Here is a 27,476-nt window from a genome sequence, read left to right on the forward strand (position 1 = left end):
TAACAAACAGATAATTAAAAGGAGGCTTCTTCTTGATTTATATTTACTACATTCAGGTGCATTTTTGTGCTCAATTTTCTCAACCGCACATCAAACGCTTTTTTCTTCTTTCGCCTGCAGGCTTTTTTCAGACTCGTCATGCCTTTCTTTTTGTTGCTATCAAAAGCTACTACTTCTTCAAAAAGATATTGATGATTACTCGAATAGTGTAAGTACTTTTGATGCTCTTGATTCAGAGTTTCATACTTGCAATAGTGCATAGGTACATATAGTCTGTTATATGGGCCATTTTTAGATTTTGGATGACTTTTACAGCATGTCAAGGTTCGTTTTCTAATAATTCGAAGGGTTTCTGCAACTTGACCGCAATTCTGGTGCCATATGAGGTACAAAGTTTGATTTTTTATCTTTCCAGTCACAAACACTAACTGGAACATGTAAATCAGACAGATTTATTACACTTACTCTGCTGTTCGGTTGGCGTCGGAATATGTAGTCTCATTCTCTTTATGGATATCAGACCCACCATGATATGTCCAAGCCCCAACCTACGAATGACAATAAAAATTGTTAGTTTATTAACAGACTTTGAAAATTGAAGAACAATTTACCTCAACTGAGTTAAGGAAAACTCAACTTAATGCTCTTTTTCAACTGTGCTAGCTCGACTATCTGTAAAAAGTTTTATTGCAACCAACGAAATGTGCTTCAGTAGATTTCATGGTCAGCCAAAAGTTAACATTTTGTTATTATATAAAAAAGAGAGGCGCGACGTGTGTGCTCTACTTCAGAATCATAAAGAAAACACCACGCGACAAATATAAATGTTACCAGGTAACCATAAATCGGTTAAATGAATGCTAACTTCGAAATCATGAATGAGTGATGTATGGGTGAGTTATGCTGAATGATTATTTAGTTAACCCTAATGCGCTGCGTATGTTTTCTTCGCAACTCAAGAGGAGTTTGCGTCGAGATTGGTACTTCTGATTAGTCAATTAACTTTCATAACAAGTTGAGAGTTGGAGATCATCTCGCCGCGATTGGCTATTTAGATTTTTTTCACTATTTCGAAGAGCAATTAAGATAGAATTATCAACTGAGTTGTATCAACGAAAATATTTACAGATTGGTTCGCCAAAGGCAATGAAATTATCACAAGTTGATCATGCGGAAAAGCGTAAATACATGAATGTTTACAACGTGAATAGAGAGTTAACTGTCTACTTATATGAGCAGATTAAATTGAAGATCAAAAAATGAAAAAGTTAAAATTTAACTAAATACGATATGGGATATCGTTCAAATGTCCTATCCGTATGAAAAATCCCGCTTTGCGAAAAAATGATATTTTACACTATAATAAAATAAAATCAGAAAATTTTTAATTTTTCAACGGTTTGCATAGTAGAGCTATATAAATTAAATCAACAAACTTATGAAGGCTTTTGTTCTTTGATTTAGATTTAATCGGAATGGTCATCGTTACCTTGTTCAGCCTTATAGACCGTCATTTCCTTTTTGCTTGGGATGTTGGGTTGGGGATTGCACGCTCAGCTCTCATTTGGATTGTAAGTGGGAGTAAGTGCCTAAAAAAAGTTGGGCAGGTGTCGGCGATCGGATCGTTATATCCTTGTATGTTATGTTTTCCACAATCGTCTGCGCTGGTCGACTTTGAGATAGTGAAGAGCTTGTTCTCTTGTGTTAACGTTTGCTTTGTCGTACAGATAATGCTTCGGACCTGACATGTCACATTGAAACCGCACGTTTGATTTCTCTTAATATGGAAATTAATTACGGCGCAGAAGACAATAAAGCAGAGTTGAGGAGGTGGCGGCGCAATTTGTCGTTGGCGGCTGAAATAAAGAAATTGTGCAAGATCTGGATTGTTTTAGAATGCACCGTCACTTTTCGCACCGTCGGGTCTTCGTTCTGGAGTCCTCATTTTTAATGCACTTCGCTGGTAGTCTAGATAAAGGAACGAGAAAAAAAACAATTCTGACATCATCTGCTTGCTTGCGAGATCTTTTGATTTTATTCCTTCTTAAGTTTTTCAAGAAAGTTGTTTTTGTGGTTTGCGATGTTTTGTTCCAGCGTTTTTTCACTAAAGTTTCGTGGACATCTATCCGCATATTGAGCCAAAGTTGTGGATTTTTGGATTATTCAGTGCTATTTAGTGCCAAATTTTGCTATATCCCAACATCTGGTTCGCTTTTCTGTCTTGTTAGCCTACTTGAAAATGATCTTTATTGTGCCAACCGTACTTCCGGGTGAGCATACTTCGCATAAGCTATATAAAAAGTCTTTTCAGTCTGCGATTTGCGTTGATTTTCCTCGCTTCATTCACTCGAACACTTCTCCTTGTTCGAGTAGCAGGGCGTGAAATATCTTCTCACCAAAATGGACGATTCTGATTGTCTGCTTTTTCTCCTGTCTTGCGTGAGCGTTAAAATCTGCTGCACAGGGGGCTTTCTCGACTTCGAGATTGCAGAAAATACTAGTTTTCGCCCATTGTTCGTCAGATAGATTCGAACGTCCGTTATTGTAACTTTATAGTGCTGGCTTATTTTATTGTATTCGGGGTGTTTATTATCCTATTTACTTGTTATATTTGAAATTGCTGTGCAAGATTTTCTACCATAAATTCCTTCAGGAGGGGGTTAAATTTGGGGTATTTTGTTTTCGTAAACGTATTTGCTGAAAATGTAAGCGCTCATGTTGTAAATTAAATTATTTCTTTTAGATGAAATTATATAAATTATTATTCTCCTTTTTCTGTTTGAATGCGGCATTCAAAAAGCCCGACTGCCCTATGATCATTGCTGGTTCGTAAATTGGTTCACAATTATCTTTTATGCAAATTTTTTTAAATCTTCTCAAAAACTTAGCTTGGCTTAATCTAATAGATCTTTGTCCTCCGTGATTTTATATATATCACTATCTATATATATATATATATATATATATATATATATATATATATATATTATATATATAGATATATATATATATAGATATATATATATATATATATATATATATATGTGTAAATATATATAAATATATATGTATATATATAAATATATATATATATATATATATATATATATATATATATATATATATATATAAAAGAATTTGATATTTTCATGCCTAAAGGCTTTATTTACTATTTCTGCAGATGGATATTTAGAGTATCTATTGGTGGCAATTAAGAAGTTTTGTCCTATTGCTCTTCCGTCTAGAATAGGGCGGCAAATGTATTTTTTCTGTTGCTAATTTATATGTAGTTTATGGTGACCATTTGCTACGATGAATCACTGGTTTTGTATTCCTACCGATATCCGTGCGTGCTATGAATTAATTAGCTTTTGCTATATTATAGCGTGGGATGTACGCACACTAAATGTTTTGTGCCAGTGAGAGCATTACAAAGCTGCCTGGGTGTGTTGAGTGTTTGTCTTCCAGTGCAGCTTCCTTTTCGGCTTTCGGAATTGCAATTCGTTCGTCTAAGCAGAGACATCCATTTCTTACATTCATGTCCTTCTAAAGTGTTCAATGAGTGTATTATTTTATCCTTCAGTTGGAATGCGTCGTTGCGGAGTGCACAATCCTTCATCTCCATAAAGATTGCTTCTTTACCAGTAAGGATTAGGAGAAGTTTTTTTTACAAAAAAAATAGTTAATCGTCTCCGTGAAGCCTTGGTCGTTAGGGGGCATCAAGAGTTTTGGTAGAGGGCGTAGTATAGATGAAAGGTTTGTTGATCCCAGTTGCTGTTTTGTCGGAAAAGTATCCGAGTCTAATTCAGGGTTGCATGTTAATCTTGTTGGATTAGGTGTGGAAGTTTTCGTCAGTTTTCCTCGACGCATTTTCAATGATGATTCGTATTTTGATTGATTGATTCTGAGTAGCTTATGGGCAAAAATTGAGATATATTTGGATGCAGTGTGTTCAGATTTGTTAATTTTATTTTCGCGCTTAATTAAGGTATCTGGTTGTCATTTTTTTACTTGGTGACAATCATGGTGCTTATTGGTATTTATTGTTCAGATTATTCACATTCTTCACTCGGAGTTTTGCAGGGCATTTGCACTAACTTCGTTTATGGTCTGTAAATTTTTTTAGGCTTAATGCTTAGTGCGTGTTCACTCTGTGAGTGTGGCAATAGCACTTGCAGTGCAAATGACGTGTGTGAATTGTGTATAAAAACGATTTATGGGAAGTGTTATTTGTGGTTCATTTGACAAATGTTTTATATCTGACGATGTATGCGGTGCTGTTGACTTGTTTCTAAACAACGATGAAAATGTTTTAAGAGTGGTGTATTGTGGTGTTTTTAACTGAATTTGAATTTTGAGTACGGAAATTGCGTTGTAATATTGTATTAAGTACTTACAGGACTACAGACTTAAGTCTAATGATGAGTTTGAATGGTTTTCTGATCCTTGAAAGAGTTGGCAGTACAAAATTGTCATCGAAAGTAGAAATTTTCTTTGCCTTGGCAAATGGATTCCGAGAAATATAGTCCACCAAACCGATTTTTGCTCCCGGCATAAGTTCGATAGTAAAGTTGTATGGGAGTAGTCAATCGACTCATTATGACAGTTTACTATTGTCAAATTTGTTTGATCTATTTTCCTTGAGTATAGATAATAGAGCATGATGATCTGTGATTACTGAAAACTCTTTGCCGTGCAAATTTTACTTGAAGTATTAGATGAACCACACTATTCCCAACAGTTCTACATCAATAACACTGTTTCGGTCTTCAGTGTTGTTTAAATAACGATAGGCTAATGTTAATGTTTTCTACCCATTTGGTGTTCCTTCTAGTGCCGCACTGAGTCCAGATCTTGACACATCACATTTTACTATGACGTCTAGTTGAGGATTATAATGACAATTTTTGGTAATTTGAGCAATTTTTCTTTGATTAAATCCAATTGTGTTTTGCGAGTTTCAGTTAGCACAATTTTTTTGATTTTTTTCAACAATAATCTAAGTGGATGAGAAAATTGTTTTCATTTTGGTATAATTTTGCTGATACGGTGTACCGATCTATGGAATGATCGTAATCACTTTCGGGTATTTGGGAGAAGAATAGCTAAAATAGATGTTGTTTTGCTTTCGGGTGGCAAACTCCTTGTTTGAAGGAATTTATAACAGAGCCATTCCGTTCCAGGCTTCGCGGAATAGCATTTTAATAATTGATGCGCAAATTATAATCATTTAACCTTTTCAAGCATTTGGTCACAAAATTATTATTGGGGGATTCTGATCTGGTATTGACTATTATAAAATCATCTAAGAAACAATATGGTTTCGGGGACCTATAAGTGTAAAGTCATTGGTTTTCTGGAACTTTGCACCATAAAATATATTTTGAACCATAAAATCCGGTTTCAAATCTATAAGTACCTATTGATTCTCCACAATTTTATCAATATTGCAATGTTTAGCTGTAACTTTTTGTATTATTTGTTGACTATGTGCGTATTTTGAGCCACTGTTAAAAAAACGCTTTGTTAGGTGTTTTGATACTGAATTGATTATCATTTCTACATTAGGAATTTGGTATTTGTTTTTGTGAATGGTTTTAGTGAGGCATTTTGAACTCTAATGCTAATTTAATTGTATATTTTGTACTGTGATTATCAGATAAGAAATGAAACTTTTGTAACCATAGTTTGATATTTTCCCCATATTGCCTGCTTTTTGCACTCTGTTGAGTGCATCAGTAAGTCTGGATTGCAGACTAATTGGAACGCGTCAAATTTTTTGGTGTTTTGCTTTGTACTTTTGATGAATGTTTTTTAAACGATATGTGCATATGTCAATCTAATTTTAGAAACAAATTCGGGAAAATGCGACGCGGTTGAGTGCTTAATTTTGCATGCAGTGTTACAAATATCATTATTTGATTTACCCTTTGTTGCCATTTGTTGCACAATTGCAAGTCCAAAACTATGGAAAAAGTCCTGTCCGATAATGTTCTTGTTGCCATCGTAAACTACTGTTAGGAGTGCATTATCACATGTCTAGTCGTTGTATGTGACATCTGTTGATAATTTTCCGATGACGTTGGTGGGTTAGTTTGAATAAGTTTTCAAGTCTTTTTTCGTCTCTAGATTTGATTCATCGAGCTGAGGAATTGTTTGTTAGTATGTAATATACATTACTTATGTTGATTATGCTAAATATACTACCAGAATCTATCAGTGAAAATGAATAGATCTTTTCAAATTGTTTTTGCAATGAGGGGTTGTAGTTTACTTCCTGTTCCACTTCAAATGGCTGCAATATGGTTATCATCTGAGTCACTGTCATATGTCGAGTCGAATATTTGATTGTATAGTTCTTTGTCCTTAATCAAGTCTTCATCGTCATCTCTTTTAGGAGTAGTTTTCATTTGGTTGATGTTTGTTCGTTGTGGTAGTAGTGTTTGGGTCTGGGTCTGTTTTGGTTTTCTGTACCATTTTCAAAATGATTTGAAATTCTACAATTATTACAGGTTTTACTTTGGGGAGGGGGCAATTTTGACCGTGGTTGTTGTTCCAAAGTAGTCTACAGTTGCGACAGTACAATTTCCTTGCAATTTTGGTGGGAGTCATTTCCGTTGCAATTATAGCCTTGTCGTTGTTGATGGATATTAGTTTTTCGATTTCGATTTGATATTTATAAACGCTGATTACGGATTTGCTATTTTTCCAATTTTGATTGGATTTTGTGTTGGCGTTGTATACCTGTTTCCAATGGATGTCTTTTTCCAAAGCTTTTGATGGTTGAAGGTGTTAGTGTTTTTTTTAAATTTCCTTTTTTCGTATCCTAGTCCAACATGTTGATAACAAAAGTATCACGAATGAGAGTTCTTTCGTCATCCCTTGAGCTCCATTTTTCAGCATGCTCAGTCAAACGGCCGTAGAAATTTTCAACTGATTCTCATCTTTTTGTTTGGTTTGTTTGGAAGAGAAGACAACAAATCCAAATCTAACAAAGGTGATGTTTCCGGCTTTAGTGGAAGAGTCTTCCATGCCTTTCCACAATTTTGCGTGGATTCTTTTACAATCAAGAAATGTGGACGCTGAATTTTGACAATCCGGCGTCCCCCAGTTCCTATAGAAAGACATAGGAGAGATATAGCTTTCTGATAGCAAATTTCTATGGTTTACGGCCAGAGAGGACTCTAATCTCCTCTGTCTTTTAACAGCGATTTTGTCAGTCTACTTTGAGTTGCTGATTTCATGCTTTGCGATCGCTTTCTGTTGCCTGTGTGTATTTCTCACTGGGTTCTTTCTAGATTGGTTCTGGTGGGTAGTCGACTCATGCAGGTGGACCATACAAAATAGTTTTTAAATGAATGTCTTTTTTTTGCCAGAAGTGCAAATTTCCACTGGACTGCTGTGTCCATTTTTGCCATGAGAGAGGTGGAGTGATTTTAACTTTCTCTTAAAAAGCATCGATATAAAGCGATGTTATTCGAGAGTCTTCTGCTAGCTGCGCCATGTTATGCGGATTGATTTTTTAGTTAATCCGATTGTGCTGCCAATGTTATCTTTACAACTCAAGAAGGAGGTTTCGTCTCGATTGGTACTTTAGATTGTTCAATATGAATTTCACTACAAGTTGAGTTGGAAATCAAACCGTGAATGGCTTTTTAGAATTCTAGTCACTATTTTCAAGAGCAATTGATCAAAATTGAGTTATCAACTGAGCTGTATCAACAAAATGAGCAGAAAGAACGAATTTCCTGATTGACTAACAAAAGAAAATGAAATGATCGGAAGTTAATCACGCGAAACAGTGGAAAAATGAAAATATATACATCGTGAATAGACAGTATCATCCTGTCTACTTGTATGAACAGATTAATTTGAAGATCAAAATATGAACTAAATAAAATCAAGGTTAAAATTGAATAGAATACGATATGGGATTTTGTTTCATTATCCTATCAGTATGAAAGGGTGCCCATAAAACATAAAAAACATGTTATATCATATTCTTAGATAACACATAAGATTTACACATACCAAATAAGGAATTCTTGTCAACAGCAACATCAGATATGAAATTTTTTGTATGGCTTTTATAGAACCCTATCTGGTTCTTGGATATATTTCCACAGCAAATGTCCCCGGGAACTCAATGTTTTCAGTTGGAAATCTGTTAGCAAATAACGTTAAAATCTGAAATAAAGTATCATCACAATTACCAAGCTGCATGCAATAGTTCTTATACCTGCGCGACAATTTTAGACACCGACCAAACATCATTACCGTACCGTAAAGAAAAACATAGCCTTGACAGACTTTCAGAACCGCTTCTGAAACATACTTAAGCCGAGCTTGTTTGGCTCAGGAAAAATTGTCATCAGTAATTTAAATACCGTTACTATGAACTATATTATAAATCAATCATTTTGGTCCATCAGAAAGTGAATCAGCAAAAAAATTACCCAGAGTGGCTGATGAACTCCAGGGTTGAGAGAAGTGTACGTAAATAAAATCGGTGCCGGATCGTCGCATGGTACTGATCGTCTGTGAAAATCAGCATAGTTAGCAAGGGGGTCTGTTATGTAGAAGAATGTCGTCCACACACAAACAGGGGGTGGAGTCACAGAGTGTGTAACACTGTAGCACGATCTCGTGGTGATCACTAGAAAAAGGGAAATTCGAATTTTCTATATTGAAACTGTTTTGGTCTGCTGCTGGTTTAAAGATTCTATGTTTTCTGTGCGTCGGTAATCGCTTTTTCTACCAAACTCGGTAAGTCGGAGTTTTCGAATTAAATTTGCTATTTACTAAACTTAAAATTTCCATCTTTCTGTTGTATGAATGATTTTCATTAAGCCTTGTGTAGAATGGTTGCCGTATGTTGTGAGTTGCCATAAGAGCATAGTTTCGAATTTCTCCATTTTGGGACTAGTTATTTGATAAACGGCAAAAAGGTTCTCTGCTTGTTTTTAAAACCTTTATGAGGTCTCCAAATATCAATATAACTGCTGGAATGAATATATACCTGATGGTAGTCCCGGCCTAGTGCCAAAGGTGATATTTAGTGGAAGGGAGTATACTCTTGGGTATCCTGCGATATCTTTGTATGTTTTGACTGCAATCTCAACTGTCAATCCTGAAGTGAGTCCATTTATGGTCCAGGTGTCTAGGGATGTATCATTGCTAGTGCAGTCACTCGCACAGCTGCCCATGTCCGAGCTTAAATAAACGGTATTCGTAATTCAATGCAAACCGTAGTAAAAACTTCAGAACTGGCCCAAAGTTACCCAGTGCGTCGATTCCTGGTAATTATGACCAATTTCCGGTAATTTTCCCGTTTATGTTCCCTCATTTCTCATTGGGAAACTCACCGGGATTCCCAAGGGGATTGGTAAGTGGTGGTAAGTAATGGTCGGAACCTGACATTTTTAGCGGGATTGCCAGGAACGTATTTGGGAAATTACCAGGAAAAACGGGACCACTATTGGGTATAGTTATCAGGACCCATTACCAGGAATTACAGGGATAACTGAAATTATATAGATGGGAATTAGCAGTTTAAGCGGGGAAATTATTGAGAAAATTACCGGGGCAACCGGGGGCGCCTGGATCGTATCAAACTCTCCGGTTATCTTGCTGGTATCCGGGTGGGACTAAATATCAGGAAAAGCGGGATATTTTACAAGATAGATGTGATCCGGGGTTCCTGGTATTTTCCCCACGCGAAATTCACATCTCTGCAGCTTGTTTTATATCAATGTCATTCCTTTTAATTTTCCAACTGGGAAAACTGGGAAAATTCATTCCTGGCAATTTTAGCGGAAATTACCAGGAATGAATTTTCCCAGTTTTCCCGGCGGTATTTACCGGGAATCGACGCACTGGGTGTATAGTATCAAGACAGCGCTGAATTTTAGTAATTGTATTTGCTTTATTCTGAACTGGAACATAGTTTCAATTCTATGTTCATGGCATTTCTTCCATGACTTTCGTGGGAAATATCAGAGCAGAAGAAAACGATTATGGGAATCATCCTTTCACTCTCCTTAGGTACGCGTTTCATTATAAAATCAAAGACTACATTTCATTTTCTCTTACTGCAATTAAATGCTATGTGTGAAATCTTTTTCCTGTTCCGAACTGGAAAATTTACACCACTACTTGGCGAAGTTCCCTGCCACTTTTTATCATTGCTATTTCGGATTGACCCCAGGCGAAATCAGTGCTGAAGCATAGCTTTTAATTCTGTAGTTTTATTCTGACCAGTACTATGATCATGCCATATTGTATAATACATTGTATGAAACGAGAGAACACGAAGCACGATATCACCCTGTGCATTAAAAGGCATTCTGAAGATATTCCTAAATTCTCGCCCAAGTTCCAATAAAATATTGGCTTCCGAAATAAAACCACCTCGTAGTAACCAGCTTCTGAAACGAAACCAGCGAATAATAACTACTTTAACCGGGAGAAAAAAATCTGATAGAATAATTTTAGAAACTAAACCGACAAACGTCCTAAAATTTGCTCTCGGACGACCAGTGGGGCAAAATAATTCAAGGTGCAACAGATTGTGGAGGGATTTGAACCCTCGACCTTCAGCATTTTCGTCAGAAGCGGTACCCGCTCAGATATCAGTTCATAGAACTCAACGATCTTACTATAGCTTTTATTTCAACAGCAATGTTTATTTTGGAGTGAGAACAATTGAGGAAGAATGAAAAAAAGGAATGGAAACGTGAGAAGTTACTTGAGAAGTCCAAAAACCTTCTACAAAAAATTGGCAAAAACGGTCTAGTGAACATTTTGCATAAAAACATAGCCGGTAGATTACGGGACACGACAAGAAGAGTCGTGTAATTTGAACTCTCTTAACTAAAAGATTTGTGCTGGGTAGTTGTGGTGTTAGGTGGGCTGGATAGTTATAGAGGTAGGAGTCATAAAGTTGAAAAAGTTCTCCCGTTCTTTTGATGAGCCTCATAAAAAGGATAGCGTTTCAAATTTCGAACAAAATTGTGCCGGATTAATAAAATCGTTAATCAATGCGAAATACGTTACTTCGACGCTGATGACAAACAAAGCTCTTCAATGAAAAAAAATTCAAAAAAGAATAAGTTTAAATTCATTGCGCAGAAGCCTTTTCGTTAGGGACCTTTATTACACATATGAGTTCTTCTGACCATAATTTAATTCAAATAAAACTTAAGTTTTAAAGTGCAAAAGTCATTTTATTGAGTGAGGCAAGTCTTGTATGATCAAAATCAATCATGGAATTGAGCTGAAGCTTTTGCTAGAGAATTTGGAAATGACGTCACACGCGCAAATGCCGTTAGTGAGAGGAAGAAGTCATTCAGAAAATTTGACTATTTCAACTTTGCTGTGTGAAAAAAAGTAAAAACAAAAAAAGTCATGCGACTAAACAAAAACTTAGCCGGAAGAATTCCGGAAACGACTAAAAGTAGAACAGTGAACATCCTCACTGTACTAATCCACGTTCTACAATATTTGCTAAGCATTTTGAAACAACAACAGGAAGAGTATAATGAGAAAACTAACTGACAGAAACTGATAAACAGTCTCTTAAAAATTGTTTTCAGTTGACACTAAAAAAACTGCTGGTAAAATAACTTGTAAAACAGGTAGTCAACAGAAAAATAACAATTGACAGACAAATTCTGAAATCGATTGGTAAAATGAAAATTGAGGAAAGGAAAAGAATATGGCGGTCAAAAACGAAAAGCAATATTGTCTAAAAAAGATCTTTACAAATTCCAAATGCAAATGCCGACCCTTAATCTGATAAAATGTTAATTGCATTTTCTTGTACATCTTACACCTAACCGTAGTTGACCGAAAAGTACCAAACAACAATTAAATAATAAAGGACAAAAACCCTGCCAAAATGGGAAAATATTTTAATTTATTTAAGTGAAAAGTACCATGTTCCAAATCTAAGATGTTCCCAAGAATTATTCAGCAGAAACTTTTTCTAGTTTTACCAGCTGGTTCGGTAACTCATTCAAAAGGCAGCAGAGATATCAAACATGTATTGCACATGCCACGATAAAAAAAATGAAAAAAAAAAGAAAGTTGTGTAACTGATTTCAACGAACACGTACCATGTCAAGACCTGAAGTGCCACCTCATAGTCGCAAAAACTATAGATTGATTTGTAACTAAGAACTAAAGGTGAAAAATTACAACGAGAAGCGTAAGATTAGAAGAATGGGCAAAAACCAAAAAAAACATCCAAATATCGGCGAAATTTTGCTCAAATATTGCCAATTTTCTTCAACAGAACAATTGAAAGTATTCAATAATTGAAATGAAAAAAAAAACTCAAATTTTCTAGAACAATTGATTTCACTCACACATTTCCGCAAGTGCTATAAAAATAGAAGAAGAATACAAAAAGTGCTCGCAACGCTTAAAAATAGGGCAAAATGGTAGCAAAAAAAATCTGAAAATAGAATCTGAAAGTGTATTATTTGCATCAGATGCCAAAAACTGCTTCCGAACAGACCACAACTAGTTAATATTTTAGTGAGCAACAATTTTCACTGAAAAATTTTGAGTTTAAATTAATAAACAGCATTCGAATCAGATTGTGCCGCATTAAAAAATTAGTTATTTGCATCAATGCGAAATACGTTACTTTGATGATGATGACAAACTAAGCTATTGAATGAAAAGGATTTATTTAAAAAAGAAAGAACAAGTTTAATTTGATTGCGCAGAAGCCTTCTCATTAGGAACCCTAATTACATATATGAGTTCCTTTTACTTTAATTTAATTCAATTAAAACTTAAGTTTTAAAGTGCAAAAGTCATTTTATTGAGTGACGTAAGTCGCGTATGATCAAAATCAAATCACGCAAATGAGCTAAAAGTATTGCTAGAGAAGTGAAAAATTACGTCACGCGTGAAAATGCCGTTAATGAGGGAAAGACGTCATTCTGAAAATTTGACTTTTTCAACTTTGCTCTTTGAACAAATGTAAAACGAAAAAAATTACTTCACACCTACTTTCCTCGCTATCTCAGCAAATATACGAACAGAAAATCAAAGTCTCTCTCTATCTCTGATGTTTCTGCTCTTCGATTGATCTATACACCTAGTTTTCACATGAAGCGTTGACTTTTACATCCTATTTTAATTACACTCCACGTTATCGATCAAAAAAATAAGAGCATAAATTTATTTAGCCACTTTGGACTAAAAATATTACACAATCATCCTTCTGCCCAAAAACAAAATGAAAAAGAGTTCAGAGCTTCGAGAAACTATAATACTGCAAAATAAGATCAAATAATTAAAATTATAATTGAAAATATTAAAACCGTAATTAAAAAAACGACAAATTTTCATTGAATTTCAAAGATTAATCGTCAAAAGAAATCAGCGTTTAATAACATGAAAATTAACCACATGCTGAGCACAGAAAGAAAATTTCGACGAATTAAAACCGAAACAAAAACAAAAACTAGAGAAAAAATTTGAAAAATCGCAAAAAATGGATTAGTATGTGTACAATTCTCAAAAAAAAATACATCACGTTCAAAAGAGTTGTACAGTGCAAGAACTTTGACATATACACTGTTTTTTAAGATAAAAAGTCTGTTCACAGGTCCAAAATGAAGAAATTAAGAAAAAATTCAAAAACTATCTATAAAGTAGAGAATCATATTTCTCACATTTTACACTCTTTTACACATTTTACACATTTTACACTCGAAAATAATTATTGGGCTCCGCAAAACTTAGCGGCATCAATTTCAGAAAGTTACGTATTAATGCGTCATTGATCAAATAATATTTTTTACAAAAAAAAAAACGAAATTACCAGTAGAAAACATTGAGCCAAATGGACGAAAAAACGGCTAAACATGATTATATATATGCGCCGGTCGATCAAAAACATTTTTCAAAGTAAAAAAGACTTTCATTGAAAGCAGCGCATAATCCAAAACTTTTCTCGCTGAGAAAAAGTCTGTTCACCAAGACAGATTTTCTCACTTTCGCTTTCAGGTCAAAATGCCGCATCAACAAAACTACTTCATGTAAGAAAAACAAAAAAGACCGATAGAAAAACCAAGATCACCGAAACCGAGTCGAAAAGAAACCAGGACCACCGCAATATAGCTCCTCCTTCGCAGCTATAAAAATAATTCAACGACAACGTTATAATCAAGGAAGTTTATCCGGGAAAAACACTGACAACTGGCAACAAAATTAGAAAAGACTAACTGTTTTGCCGATCATCAGCTTTGGCAAAAGTCAAGGGAAAAAGCCACTCTTTTAAATCAACTGAGCTCTTGGAGACGTGTTCTCCAACAATGCTAGAATACACTACATTGGACACCCAAATTGGCAGTAGTCTCAAATTGTTGACAGCTTGCGGCAAATGTGAACATTTACCTTAATTTTCATTAACGGGGCCAGTGAAATTCTCGAAAGACTGAACGTGATAGCCGAAGATTCTTATTGGGCAGTCAGTACAAAAGCTAGAAAACTATGGGATGCCCTATTTGGAATAACGAAGTCAATGTTACTGACTATCGACTGGTGTTTATAAATAACTCTCAAATATGGTCCAGGCTAAAATGACAACCTGATCAGAAAACCGTCAAGGTCTCCAAATCCGTCAAAATAAATTGTAATGTGTGACACGGAGTTTGTTGATTGTCGCCTTTCAGTAGGTGTAAGAGATCGAGTAACTTCTTCAAATTCCTGGGCTGATGGAGAAATTCGTCTGCCAACATCTGAGTAATCAACAAATGACTGGATAGTCAGGTGGACCACAGTTAGTGAATTCAGTCCAATGATTGTGAAAGATATTGTAGATTCCGCTAAGATTTCACACGGTGCGGATGAACAACTCCCACTATCTGACCTGGAATAGCAGAACTGCTTATAATGAACTCATGTAATCTCGTGTAAACCCGACCAACCCAATTGGCAAAGAGTTGATTAAAGAAACTGCAGTTTAGATACGTTATTCAACAATGTTTCTCAAAAAGGAGTACAGGAGTTCATAATTAGCGATTTGCTTTAAATGTAGTTATTACTATTGTTTTTTGTCAACAGGGTTTTGAAAATAGTGGTCGCTTTCGCAGCGCATCACAGTTCACTTGCGTGCACTTTTAGTAAATTTTAAACTTTTTTCATTCATTCTACCCCAGTTTGAAGAGTGCACGTGAGTCAGCCATTATCTGACTGGTCAAAGAACAGGCCTAAAAAAATGGTGCAAAAGCACAAGAGCCGTAAAATCCTTTTCATGCGTTTTTTTACTCTTCATTCTAGTTTTTTTGTACCCTTCATGTCGGTGTTGCATAATTTATACTAGAACAAGCTGTTAAAGTACACATAAATTGATAAAGAAAAAACTCTATAGGAGTGCTAGGGATATCACATTGTGCTGGAGGAGCATAGACAGACGACAAATTTCATAATTAAACAGTTACTTTATTGCAACTACAGACGAAAAGTTAGCGAAAATTAAAGCCACCTGGCACAGTGGAAGAGTGGAATCTTTTCGTCAAATCCAGAATATCGATCAAAAACGTCGAAAGAAATGTTCAGTATATTCAGTTTTCCACGTAAGGTAAGAAATCTTCGGTATGTTTGGTTTGCACCGTTGGAAAGCTTAGTATGTTTGGCCGGTAAAGCAAGAAAAGTTCGGTATAATCGGTTTAGCCCGATTCTGTCGCTCGGTTAATAGTGTAAAAAACGTTCGGTTTCTTCGGTTTCATGTGTGAAAATGTCAGTGCGTTTCATTAACAACGTAAAAAACCTCTAGTATGCTGTTAAGGAATATTAATACAGAGAAAGATGTCCTGAGATGAAAATGTCCCGATATTATTTATCATGAGAAAGAAGAGGTCACAAAATTTTTAGCATTCTATGAAGTATCGCATTACTAAAAACCTTTGTATGGAGAAAAAAATGGTTGAAAAAAATATAGAGCTGATTTATACTAGGGTAAAACTGAAAACCAATGAAAAATATTACCAGAAACTACAAGAAAGTCTCAAAAGTTGGTTTTTGGAATCAACTTGAGATAATTTTCCGACAATACTTTATATTATTATCATCATCCAAGAAACCGACGACACCCAATTTCTTTTGGGTTTGAAAACTGCGATGCCGAATATCTTTTACGTTTAAAAACGACTATAACACATATCTCCTACCTTTGAAAGCGACGACAATGGAATTTTTCATGTTCGAAAAACGACAATACCGAATCTTTTACGATTGAAAACGACGGCAATGAATCTTTTTCATGTTAAAAACCCGTACAGAGCAATGATGTTGACAAAAAATTGTAAGAAATTGGCTAGAAAAAAACGACGATACATACCTTTTCTTATATTAAAAAAAACAAAGACATCTCAACTAGAACCGTTTATGTCCCGCAGTATGTTATGCACCCCGGTAGCAGAGCACGTGTCATTGCTTGTTATATCATTTTGTGAAAAATGGCACGTGTGTCTGGACGTAGCTAGTAATATGCATCCAATAGGCTATGGAGGGCACAATTGGAAAAGATCGAAAATATGGCATTTGCGAAATAATACGCACCCACTAAGCTGTTGTGGGCATAAACCGGACAGAGCCAAAGTATGGCACGAGAGTCTGTGGGGTGCAAATATTATGCACCCACTAAGCTGTGGGGGGCACGAACGGAAAAGATCCAATATATGGCACGTGTTTCTGGGGGAAAGCAAATAATATGAATCAACTAAGCTGTCGGGGGGGGGGGGGGGGGGGGCGCAAACGGAAAAGATCTAAATTATGGCACGCGCGTATGGGGGAGTGCAAATAATATGAACCCACTAAGCTGTCGGGGGGGGGGGGGGTTGCAATTAATATGCACCACTAAGCTGTGGGGGAGGATGGGCAGGGTGCACAGATGGAAAAGATCCAAATTTCTTTAGTTTTGTTGCCAAACATCTGTAAAATTGACGAGAACGAAATGCTTGCCTTGAGCTAAATCAGCTTCTTTTTGTAAATTTTTACTTAATAACCCAACCCCCCATAATTATCACATCACTTAAAGACATAAAGACTACTCATAAAGTACGTTTATCGTGGACTCATTCTTCTTCTGCTTTTTTCCAGCTCATTGATCTAAATACTTCTCTTTTAGCACAATTTTGCTCGATTTTGCAGCTGATTCAACTTCATTTTGATACAGGGGCTTTTTGAGCCACTAATTCTTAACATTCAGACCATTTACAGTTATACACCATTTCATTATTGTACATTTATGAATGACATACTTACAGAACCAAGAAACCGTGACAAAATCCACTTGGGACTTCTAATTGGAATGTAATACTTTCGTTTGTAGTGGACACTGTGATGATATCCGGAGTATCAGGCAGCGTAGCCACACTGATATCCAGACTAGCTCCAGCAAGGATGTCTTGTCCTGGGTATTGTACGTAAGCTTTGACAGTTATAATCTCGGAGTTTCCGGGATCTAATTCTGTCACAGTGTATGACGTCACAGAAGAGTTCACAAAACAGCTTGTTATACAGCTACCTCTGGTGGATCTAAAATAACTGTACGAATTATATTGTACCTTTATTTCAATATGCATTGATGTTTTGTATTTCAGGTAGGGGGCATGGAGGGGGCACAGGGGCACAGGTAGGTGGGGGCGGGGTCACAGGTAGGTAGGTGCGGGAGGTAAGTGGGGAGTCTGCAGCTTAGATAGGTTGGAGTGTCTTATATAGGATCAAAAAACTCAAAATGACCTCTTCACCTTGAAAATGATCGGCAGATACTAACTACTATGCATTATAAACTAAGCTACTGTTAAAGTCCAATGTTCGAAAATATAAGTCAACGGTCAGAAAGAGGTAAAAATTCGTAACGAAAGAAGTCAAAATTCAAGTCATGAAGAACAAGGAAACTCATTAAAAATAATGTCCAAGATATCAAAATTTCAAAATAAAAAGGACATCCGTGTAGTGTGTCTTTTTTGAGAAATGCCAAGGTAGCTCCAGATTTTGAAGGAGGCGACAAGGGATACCCAGGCTGCCCAACTTAGACGAAACTTTGCAAACTTATTAAAACTTATACGCCACCGTAAACAGCAAACAAAACTTACAAAATTACGGTGCCTGAAAAGGCCCCAAAAGTTTTCTACGGCACTGTACCGAAATTTTGTACGTCCTGATTTCTGAATTCTGACCTCCTGAAGGCGAAACGATTTAAAATCTATCGCTTATCTCTTTCAAGTTACTTTTTCGTTACCTTTTACACGGGGTAAAATTTTTCACACTTAAAAATTGCAGAGCTTCGCAAAGGGCTTGCAGAGTTTCCCTAAAACAGCGTCACAAAGGGCCTTAAAGAGAGCATTGCACCCTATTTTTGCCAATACCCGATTCTGGAAGCAGGGTGATTTAAACTAGAACGGTTATCTCGTTCAAGTTTCTTTTTGGTTGCCTTTAAAACTAGGTGTAAGCTTTCACGCCGTTGAAAAATAGCTCAACTCAGTACACCGTCACATAAAACCGTAACAAGGTGGCTACAGCACTGCACCCAAATTTTGTAACTACCATTTTTTGAGAAGAGCAAAGTGATTTAACATAACTCAGAAGAAAACGGTCGTCTCCTTCAAGCTACTTCTTCGTTTCTTTTTAGCACTGGGTATCAACTCAAGTCATTTAAAATTTTGTACCAGACAACAAGAATGCTTGTTTGCGATTTATATTTACAGAGACAACGCTTTTGCTCTGTTGCACTTGGTTTCGCAAACTCGGAATGCAAATAGAAGAGGGAAAAACCACTCGTAGTATACATGAAAAATCTCCACAGTCAGTTTTTAACTCGATTTCAAAAAAAAAAATCGGACGATATTCCTTATTTGTTATCTGTTTAATGTTCTGCTTTAATTCAAGAGATGGCTTGAAACCTCCGTTTTGTCCGTGGCTTGGGCTTCTTCTTCTTATAATGTTTTTACTAGATCCGCAACTGGCGGTACAGAACCAGGAATGAAATCCGAGGAAAGTAAAAACTCAAAAAAAAACTGTGCTGTGAAAATCTCTAAGGGTAAGTTTTAACATGCCTGGAGAATTTTCCGATAATTATCATGCAATTTTCTTTTTTACCTTATAAAACTTGGCACCGCCTTAATACGGTACCTTATTGGTCTTGATATGGCGTTAACACGGTAATATAAAATTTTTAGTGTTGTCTCGCTACGGCTAATATGAAACGTAACAAGGTCTTAATGTTTTTTTTTGAAGATTTACTTTGTTCTATCAAGTTCTTATTGTCTCACGTAAGGAAAATCTGAAAGCTTTGATTGGTAAAAATAATAATTTGAAAATTCAAATATTTGTTACTCCCATAATTTTTTTTTACTAAGTTACCATTTTGGAGAGGTTGCTAATCAAACAATGGATAATGAAACCATCTAAAAAACTATCACAGCATTTAATGTTAACAAAAATTTTTCTGAAGACGAAGAAAAAAAATTCTCCCAGAGAATTGAGGTTTTTTATGATAAATTTTTTTGAAAATTGTCTTAATCGTTTGTTTCCCTCTTGAGAAAGACTGTGAGGCATATTATTAGCTATTGTACGATATAAGTTTTAGTAATGTCTTACAAGACATAATTTAAAATTTTGCAGATCATACCTATAACAAAATCCTGCTTGAGGGATAATATATGATGAATATGTGCCCTATTACCTAATTTTTATCATTTATTGGATACCAATTCGTAGGAGCAAGATTTGATAAAAATATTATAAGAAAATGCAAAGCTAGTGAACAAAAACAGCGCATGTTTAGAAAATGTACTTCCATAGTGATGTAACGAAGATCTAACTGACACAAGAAAACTAATTGACCATAAGTAAAAATTTTTAGCCTTGAGCTTCAAAAATTTTTCAACAAAAAACAAAGTCAATCGCAACCTTGCCAATGGTGTTATTTTGTGCAGTTCTTTTAGTTATTATAGCAAAATTGAAGAAAACATTGGCCCATCTGACTACGTCAAGTAACTTAGTTACTTGTTTTTGTTTTGAAGCATATAAATGTGTCGCGTAAGATTTTACATCGTAGAACTGACTTTTGTCAAAGACTTGAATTTAGATTTGCCATGTCTTGGCCAAGACTTTGCGTTAGATTTGTCGCCCTGGCCTAAACTTGGATTAAGACTCTTCATCAAATCTTGATGAAGACCTACACGAGACTGAAAAATCCAAAATGTGTTACGATCGTAGCTCTGAATCAGAACTGATAACTAGACTTGCAATTAGACTTGCCCAGTACTGATACTGACTTGGCGCCAAGTACGGGTTCTCTTTTGGCACTCGGCTCAAATTCCACTCTGTTCTTACATTTTTATCGACAATTTTTTTACCCGTGTAGCTTACTCGATTAGATATCCATCTTTCACTCCATCTACATTGAAATACACAGTGGCAGAGGTTGTATCAGTTATCCAGCTTGATGTCTTAACTGGCAGTGCGGGATATGTGGACGCTTGTATTACTAGAGGGTTGCCCACCCGCATTGGGTGTCCAGGGTAGACTACAGATGCACTTATTGATATGGTCACGTTGGTCCCAGTGGGCATGTTGGCCACCTCGAAGTCGGACACCCAGAAATCGAAAGTGCATGGGGTGGTGCATGGGCCGAAAGAGGATCTAGGCAGTGCAAATTGGTTCTAAAATATTATATTCCATCCGTCGGTTGTTTAGTTAAGTGAGTGCCCTCTGAACGGTCAGGTATAGATTTATGTTACCGATTCATAACATAAAATAACGCAGTTTTGATAACCCTTCGCGTTGTCTCACGGGCTGTCATTAAAAAAGATTGTGATGTTCCGCAATTTAGATTTCCATTTTTGTACATTTTGAAGCAAGCATCTTCCTCTACTACAATGGAGGGTTAATACTATAAGCAAATATTTTTCAGATTTGTCGGGTAAACTCATTATTAAATTTAATCCAATCTTTGAGTCTATAAAAACGGAAAGTGATGTTTAGTTTTTCAAACGAAACAATAATACAGATTCAATGATACAGCAAATAATTGAAGAAATAGTTTTATTATTTGTCTTCAACGATCAAGAGCTCAATTTTATCAGCTTTCAAAAATAAGAAAAAACCGTGGAAAAGGCAGCTCTTTTCTTGCCCGGAAAATTTCAACCAACAAGCACACATTTTTTCAATGATTTCGCAAAAAAAAGAAATTGAAAAAATAACTTACAATCCTGAAATTGTGAAATTTGTGTTTCAACCATCATATCTCTTTCATTTCGTATTGTAATAAAGTTTGCGTATTGTTGGAGTAGTAGTTATTTTTTTGTCCTGCAAATAGTAGAAAGCAAAAAAGTGCTGTAAACTTTATTTTGGAGGCGATTCTTTTCAGTATTATTTCTTTTAATACTTCTTGTTTGCAAAGAGCCCACTGCGTTTGCTATGATTTAACATACAGAAAACAACTCAAATGTTGCGGCAAATTGCTGTTGTAAAAAGATTTTTTCAGCAAATAGATTTAGGTTTTGCAGCTTCTCTCTAATTTTTACGGGGAGAACCTTTAGTCAAAAGACAGTAAAAAACTTGATTAAAAACTCTTTATGCATTTTCGACAGCCAGAAATTTTAACATTGCAAAGCATATTGCAACAATTTTTTTTTGGAAAAATATTCGATTTATGAAAAACATTAGCAATGATCAGATACGATTTAAGAAAAATAAGCAATGATCAAACGGTCCAGTAAAAATGGCCTCCACGAAAATTATTTTGAACTACCTCGATCTAACGCAATTAATTCTAAAAATACCTATCAAGTTTTGATTATGCCGGGACTGTGAAAACTTTTGGGACGTCTTATGAAGCTGCCTTCAAATTGATTAAGTTTTAATTGCTCTTTCCATCACCAAAACGTTTCACTTATTAAAAACAATTTTCTGGAAAAGAATGAACCAAAGACATGAGCGACTATCTGGTTAGGATTTATGAAAAAAAATAGGAAAAGATGCAACCAAATAAAAATAATGTCGATCTGAATTTTAAACGATATCAGTTTGAGGTGATAGACGTATGAACCGTATGATCCATACAAATATGGACCATGATCAAAAACTCCAGTCATTAGACCTGAATAAAAGTATTTTCAACTACCTCGAACTAACGCAATTATTTCTAAGAAGCCCGTGCATGTATTGATAATGCAGGACTGTAAAAACGTTCGCACTTAATACTTGAAAAAACGCAACTTGAAAAACAATAACACTGTTGATTTTATTTTTAGAGACAAAAAAATCATGTTGACTATTTTGATTTAATTTTTTTGGCTAAAAATTTGGCTAAATATTTCAAAGATCGGCCTTTTTCATCAAAAATTTCCCAAAATAAACTTCTTTAGTGCACTTTGATTAAATTGCCCGAAAGAACACAACCAAAAACAACTAACATTTAAACTACAAGGGGAACTCGTCCTGCTTTCACCTCCGTTGAGAGTAGTCGGGAATTAAAATTTTACCGTTTTTTTGCTAACTTTACTCTTGATTATCAAAAACACAGCATTTGTTTTTGATCTTCTAAATTACAAATTATCTAGATCTGAAACATTTGACAGAATTGAGTGTTCCTAATGAAGAACAGCAATGGCAAGGCTGGTTTTGGTCCAATCTTGGACTGTCGCAATCCAAATATGATTCAGATTGTAATCAGCCGGTCAATTTTTGAAAAAAGATTCCATCTTTATTATGTTAATTAAAGGACAGAACAAATCAAATCAAAGCTCACTGTTAATAGATCCAATTGGCTTCCTAAGCAGTTCCAAATTAGTGTAATTAGTTTCTTTACTCGAAAAATTAAGGACGTTTTGACTTTTAAAAAAGTTTGATTTTTAAACAAACAGTGGCTTATTGGACCATGCCACTAGTTTTCTTTAAATTTGGTCAATTTGTAGCTTAGTGTCAGCAAAGAAAGAATGATTCTTTTTCCTCTTCTGTCTCTTGAATTAAAACTTAATCGTTTTGCGGTCTTACGCGTTAAGTTATGGTTTTCTGGCTTTGATACTACTAGATTTCGCATTTTTTTTTACTTTTAGGCATCTGGCCAAATTTCACGTTTTTTTCCTCGTTTCGTCGCAGTATAACGTTTTTGAGAGTTCGTATATTACTTCATTGACGTTCCAAATAAGACACAATTGAACATATAAAAGTCTTTAAAGGCATAGATTATGTTTTTAACGGCTTCGACACCCCCTTTCTCGAAGAATTTAATTGAATCTTTCACATTTGCTTTTAACTGTAGTTTTTACTTTCTGTTTTTAATGTATGAAATTTCCTGGATAATTACAGGTCTCATTGACTTCTTGGGGTGGAAAATTTGAGCCATTATTGTGATTTGAGTAGATAGCTGATGGCTTTTATGACTTTGAAAACAAATGTTTTCAAAAATTAATAAAAATTACTTTTAAACCATATTTTTGTGATTTTTGTCAGTTTGCTACCTAGTATTGTTACTTACAGGTCACATATGACATTATTCTCTTCAATGAAAGGTGCAAGTGTACAAAATCTAATATATTTTTTAAAAAATTCGTTTTAATTTTACTGGCTTCCACACGGGCTTTTAGCAAAAAATGTAGACTACTTTTTATACTTTTGTCTGTATTTGACGTTCTTTTTCTAGACGTAAGACATATTGTGAATAATGACAAGTCTCAATGGTTTCCTGTGGAAAAACAAACCAACCAATTTAATTATTTTGTTTTTTTTTTTGTAGCTAATGACTTTCATGACTTTAAAACTATTTGTTTTCGAAAAAAAAAACAAAACTATTACTCAATTTTGTTTTAATTGAATTTCTGTTTGTTGTCTCTATTTGCCATTTTTTGTAACTGCATAAAAAATGAATAGTGACAGATCTTAATGCTTTCTTATTGAGGCGTATGTGATTGTAAGCATGTTGGATGTTTTCAATTGCTATCTAACGGTTTTCATTACTTCGAAATTAATTGTTTTTAAAAAAAAAAATACGCCAATTTTTTCCAGCTGATTTTTGTCGAGTTGTTACCGAGCCTTATTATGGAGTGGTAACATATTTTTTTGAGTGAAGTACAAGTTATTTTGTTTAGTTTCAGATTTATCTGTTTCTATTTTAAGTTTGTTTTTTGAAATGGACATAAGTTTTGGATGTAATTAATGTTTGCTGTTATTGTTGTTTGATTTTGTTGTTCTTCTTGACTTGCTTTCTTAATAAATGTTGATCTGATCCATCTAATACGGCATTTTTACTCCACTGAATTATTTGCGTTGCAGGCAATCTTTTTGTTCATACGCATTTCTTTTTGAAAAAACACTCTTCCTCATTTGGTAGACATTTTTGCCAAAAATGTGGATGAGCGGGGTCAGAACTTTATGTTTACGCAAATTACCGAGTTTCCTTGTTTGGTCAAAATATTATTAAGCAATTTTCAAGTACATTTTAATATGCATAAATATATATCTTACTCAATTGACCAGCCATGGTAGATTCCTTGCAGATAGAATCCAACGGATACACTGGAAGTAGTCAACACAGGTGAGTAAGAGTACTCCTGAGGAACTCCAGGAAAGGTCACTTGTGACACAGGAGAGAACTCACGACTCACTCTCAACTCACCACCCGCACTGTATGACGTCACTAGGAACTGGTAGAAACCTCCCGGCTTCAAATTCACAAACTCAAACGTGAGATCAGGAGAGAAAGATTTTGTGACAAGTCTGGGAACAACATTTGTGGTATTCATAATGACCTCAATAGTGCTGCCAGTCCCTGCTTCCGACTTGACTTCGAGTTGGATTCTGGTGGGGTCCGATATATCGGTGGATGTTGATAAGCTAACATTGGGAGGATACAATGACTGGTCTACTTCCAAGACATCGCTTTCCTTGTCTCCGCTGATTGACTTGAAAAGCAGGCGGTATCCTAAAATAATAAAGCTTTTAGCGTAATCAACATACTTTTACATAATATTAATCAATCAACATTTTATGCTCTACAACCATATAAGGTTAGTCATTTTGTTTGAGTCAGCATGTGTGAGATAGAATGATATGTAACTATAGGTTGAAAATCGCTTTTCTAACTTTCTTTATTCTAAGTGCCACGTAAGAAGTTTTTGATGATGGCAAAATCGCTGACATAGAGTTCAGATTTTTGAGGATATCACGATAAACATATTATAGTAGCTATACTATATTAGTTATATGAGCCCGGACTTCAGTTCAATTCACCACCGATCCTCAAATTTAAATCTCTAAGACTGCCGAGAGTTGAGCGTCAGCTTTTACAAAAAATAATGATTTTAGTGAATTTGGAAACAGGGTTCGACAACATCCGAGTAGTCCCCATTCTCAAAGTTTTGCTTGAGTGTTAACTTTCTATCTAATGTTATCTTATGCTGATATAATACATTGGTTCCCGGGATGACCACCATAAACGTTTCTTAGAAACCATACGTAAGACATGTATGGTTGTATGGCTTCTTTGATACCATACATAAGACCATACAAAAACTTAAAGGTGATCTCAAACGACGTCTCTTGGACAACGTAGTACAACAAATATATCGTACTTGCCATTGGCCTTCAACAATTTTTTTTTCTATGGTGCCCTGGATACCATATCAAAGGCCATAGACTTTTATGGCCCATCCAAGATCAAAACTTTTTTTGTGCAATATCTTTTTTTAACACAAAATGTTTTTAACAACGTCCTATGCGGGTTTCAGACGATAAAAACGGAGATTCAAAAATTCCTTGTGAAAAAAAACTTATGGTGTCTTGGATAACATAGCAGAGAACTGCGTGGTCGCGAACAAACTAAAACAGCGTTTACTGTTGATAAGTGAAAAATGTTGTGCTCCCCGTGAGATTAGAAATTCATTCTCGCTTTTCGTTTCGGATTTGCAGGAACTAAGAACTGAAGAGGACTAACTCTTGACGAAAACCCGTGCTTCCTTATTTTTGTTCATTTAAGATAATTGAATTGATATTTCACTTTGTTTCTTGAATGTGCTATAGTAATAATTCAATGAAAAATTAACTTTGACCGAATTTTTTCTCAATATGCAAAGATTTTGAGGAATTATGAAGGCGGTTAAGGAACGTTTCTTAAGACTTTTGTTACTTTTTTCTCTTTAAACGATTTTTTCTGGTGTTTTTTCTAATTGTTCTTAGCTTTATTGTTTAGCTTATTAAGCTTCAGTTATCAGCGTTTATCCCAAAAAACTGTAACTTAATCTTCATCACTCTAAAAGATTGCGGAATTGAATTAGTTTTTTTTGCTCGCGCACGCAAAACTGTTCATTATATCCAGTGCCATGTTTGAATTCCTGTAAACAATATCTAAGACCATATATGGCTTCCTGGATAGCATACCAATATCATATATGGTTTCTCGGCAACCATATCAAAGGCCATATTTAGACTATTGAATACCATAGCAAGATCATTTATGGTTTCTAAGAAACCATATCAAAGACCACACATGGTTCCTTGAAAACTGTACCAAGATTATATATGGTTTCCGAGAAACCACATCAAAGACCATATATGGTTTCTTAGAAACCATATCAAAGACCAGTTATGGTTTCTTAGAAACCATATTAAAGACCATATATGGTTTCTTGGAAACCATATCTAAGACCATACATGATTTGTTCATACCATATCAACGATGATGATCAAATCGACGCTGAGGAGTCGGGCGTCAATGGTTTCTTAGAAACCATATCCAAGACCATTTATGGTTTCTTGGATACCATAGCAAGATCATACACGAAATCAATGCGCTTCGTCTATGGAACCATATATGGTCTTGGATATGGTTTCTAAGAAGAGCCAACCCGGGTTAATGCTTTAACAGCAAACTCCATTCAGACGGCAACAATTTTGATTTTCAAAAATTTGAAGATTTTTGTTTAGCATGTCTCATCATCAACTATTCTGTACATCATGTTCTTTGAATTTCGCTTTGAATCATCTGACAAGACCAGAGGAAGTTGGCATCCTGCCTTGTTCAATAATGGGCCAGTCGCCCTCTAACCCAGGCAAAATTTGGGTCACGGGTGACCAAAGCTGGTCCGAGAGAGGGAAGACCGTCCGTAATCTTTCAATATCAGTAAAAAATGATATTATACGCCTCCGTTTTATTGTTCCATTGATGCATGTTTTTGATTTTTGCTCGTCCAGTTCTGATTGCACTGGACACACAACTTTGATTAGTAATGCTGCCATTGTAAATTCAGCCACTAATAGACCCCACCAAAAGCTGAAACTATCACCTTACTTGACCTCACCCGCACATTTTTTTGCTACAGGCTTCTGGAAACGTGTATAGTAATTGAATTAATGGGTTTTGGCATTCTGGCCGTCAGGCAAAGAGGCAAACCTGGTTTGAAAGAAAATTTTGGCCTACAAACATGCGAACAAATGTCCTAAATCTGCTT

At 35.4% G+C, this 27,476-nt stretch overlaps 1 protein-coding gene across 1 annotated transcript; it reads right to left on the bottom strand.

Moving 5' to 3' along the window:
* Positions 1 to 377: 377 nt before the first annotated feature.
* Positions 378 to 24,952, bottom strand: LOC142356250 (uncharacterized; the record flags this gene model as incomplete). Its single annotated transcript, XM_075408193.1, has 7 exons — positions 378 to 548; positions 8,457 to 8,656; positions 9,020 to 9,213; positions 14,609 to 14,890; positions 17,287 to 17,559; positions 20,398 to 20,670; positions 24,496 to 24,952. Coding segments are annotated over 7 exons (1,766 nt in total), but the record flags the coding sequence as incomplete, so codon positions are not given.
* Between the last annotated feature and the right edge of the window lie 2,524 nt (positions 24,953 to 27,476).

This window comes from Convolutriloba macropyga, unplaced genomic scaffold (assembly GCF_964194025.1).
Source record: "Convolutriloba macropyga unplaced genomic scaffold, txConMacr16.3 SCAFFOLD_1282, whole genome shotgun sequence".
NCBI lineage: Eukaryota > Metazoa > Xenacoelomorpha > Acoela > Convolutidae > Convolutriloba > Convolutriloba macropyga.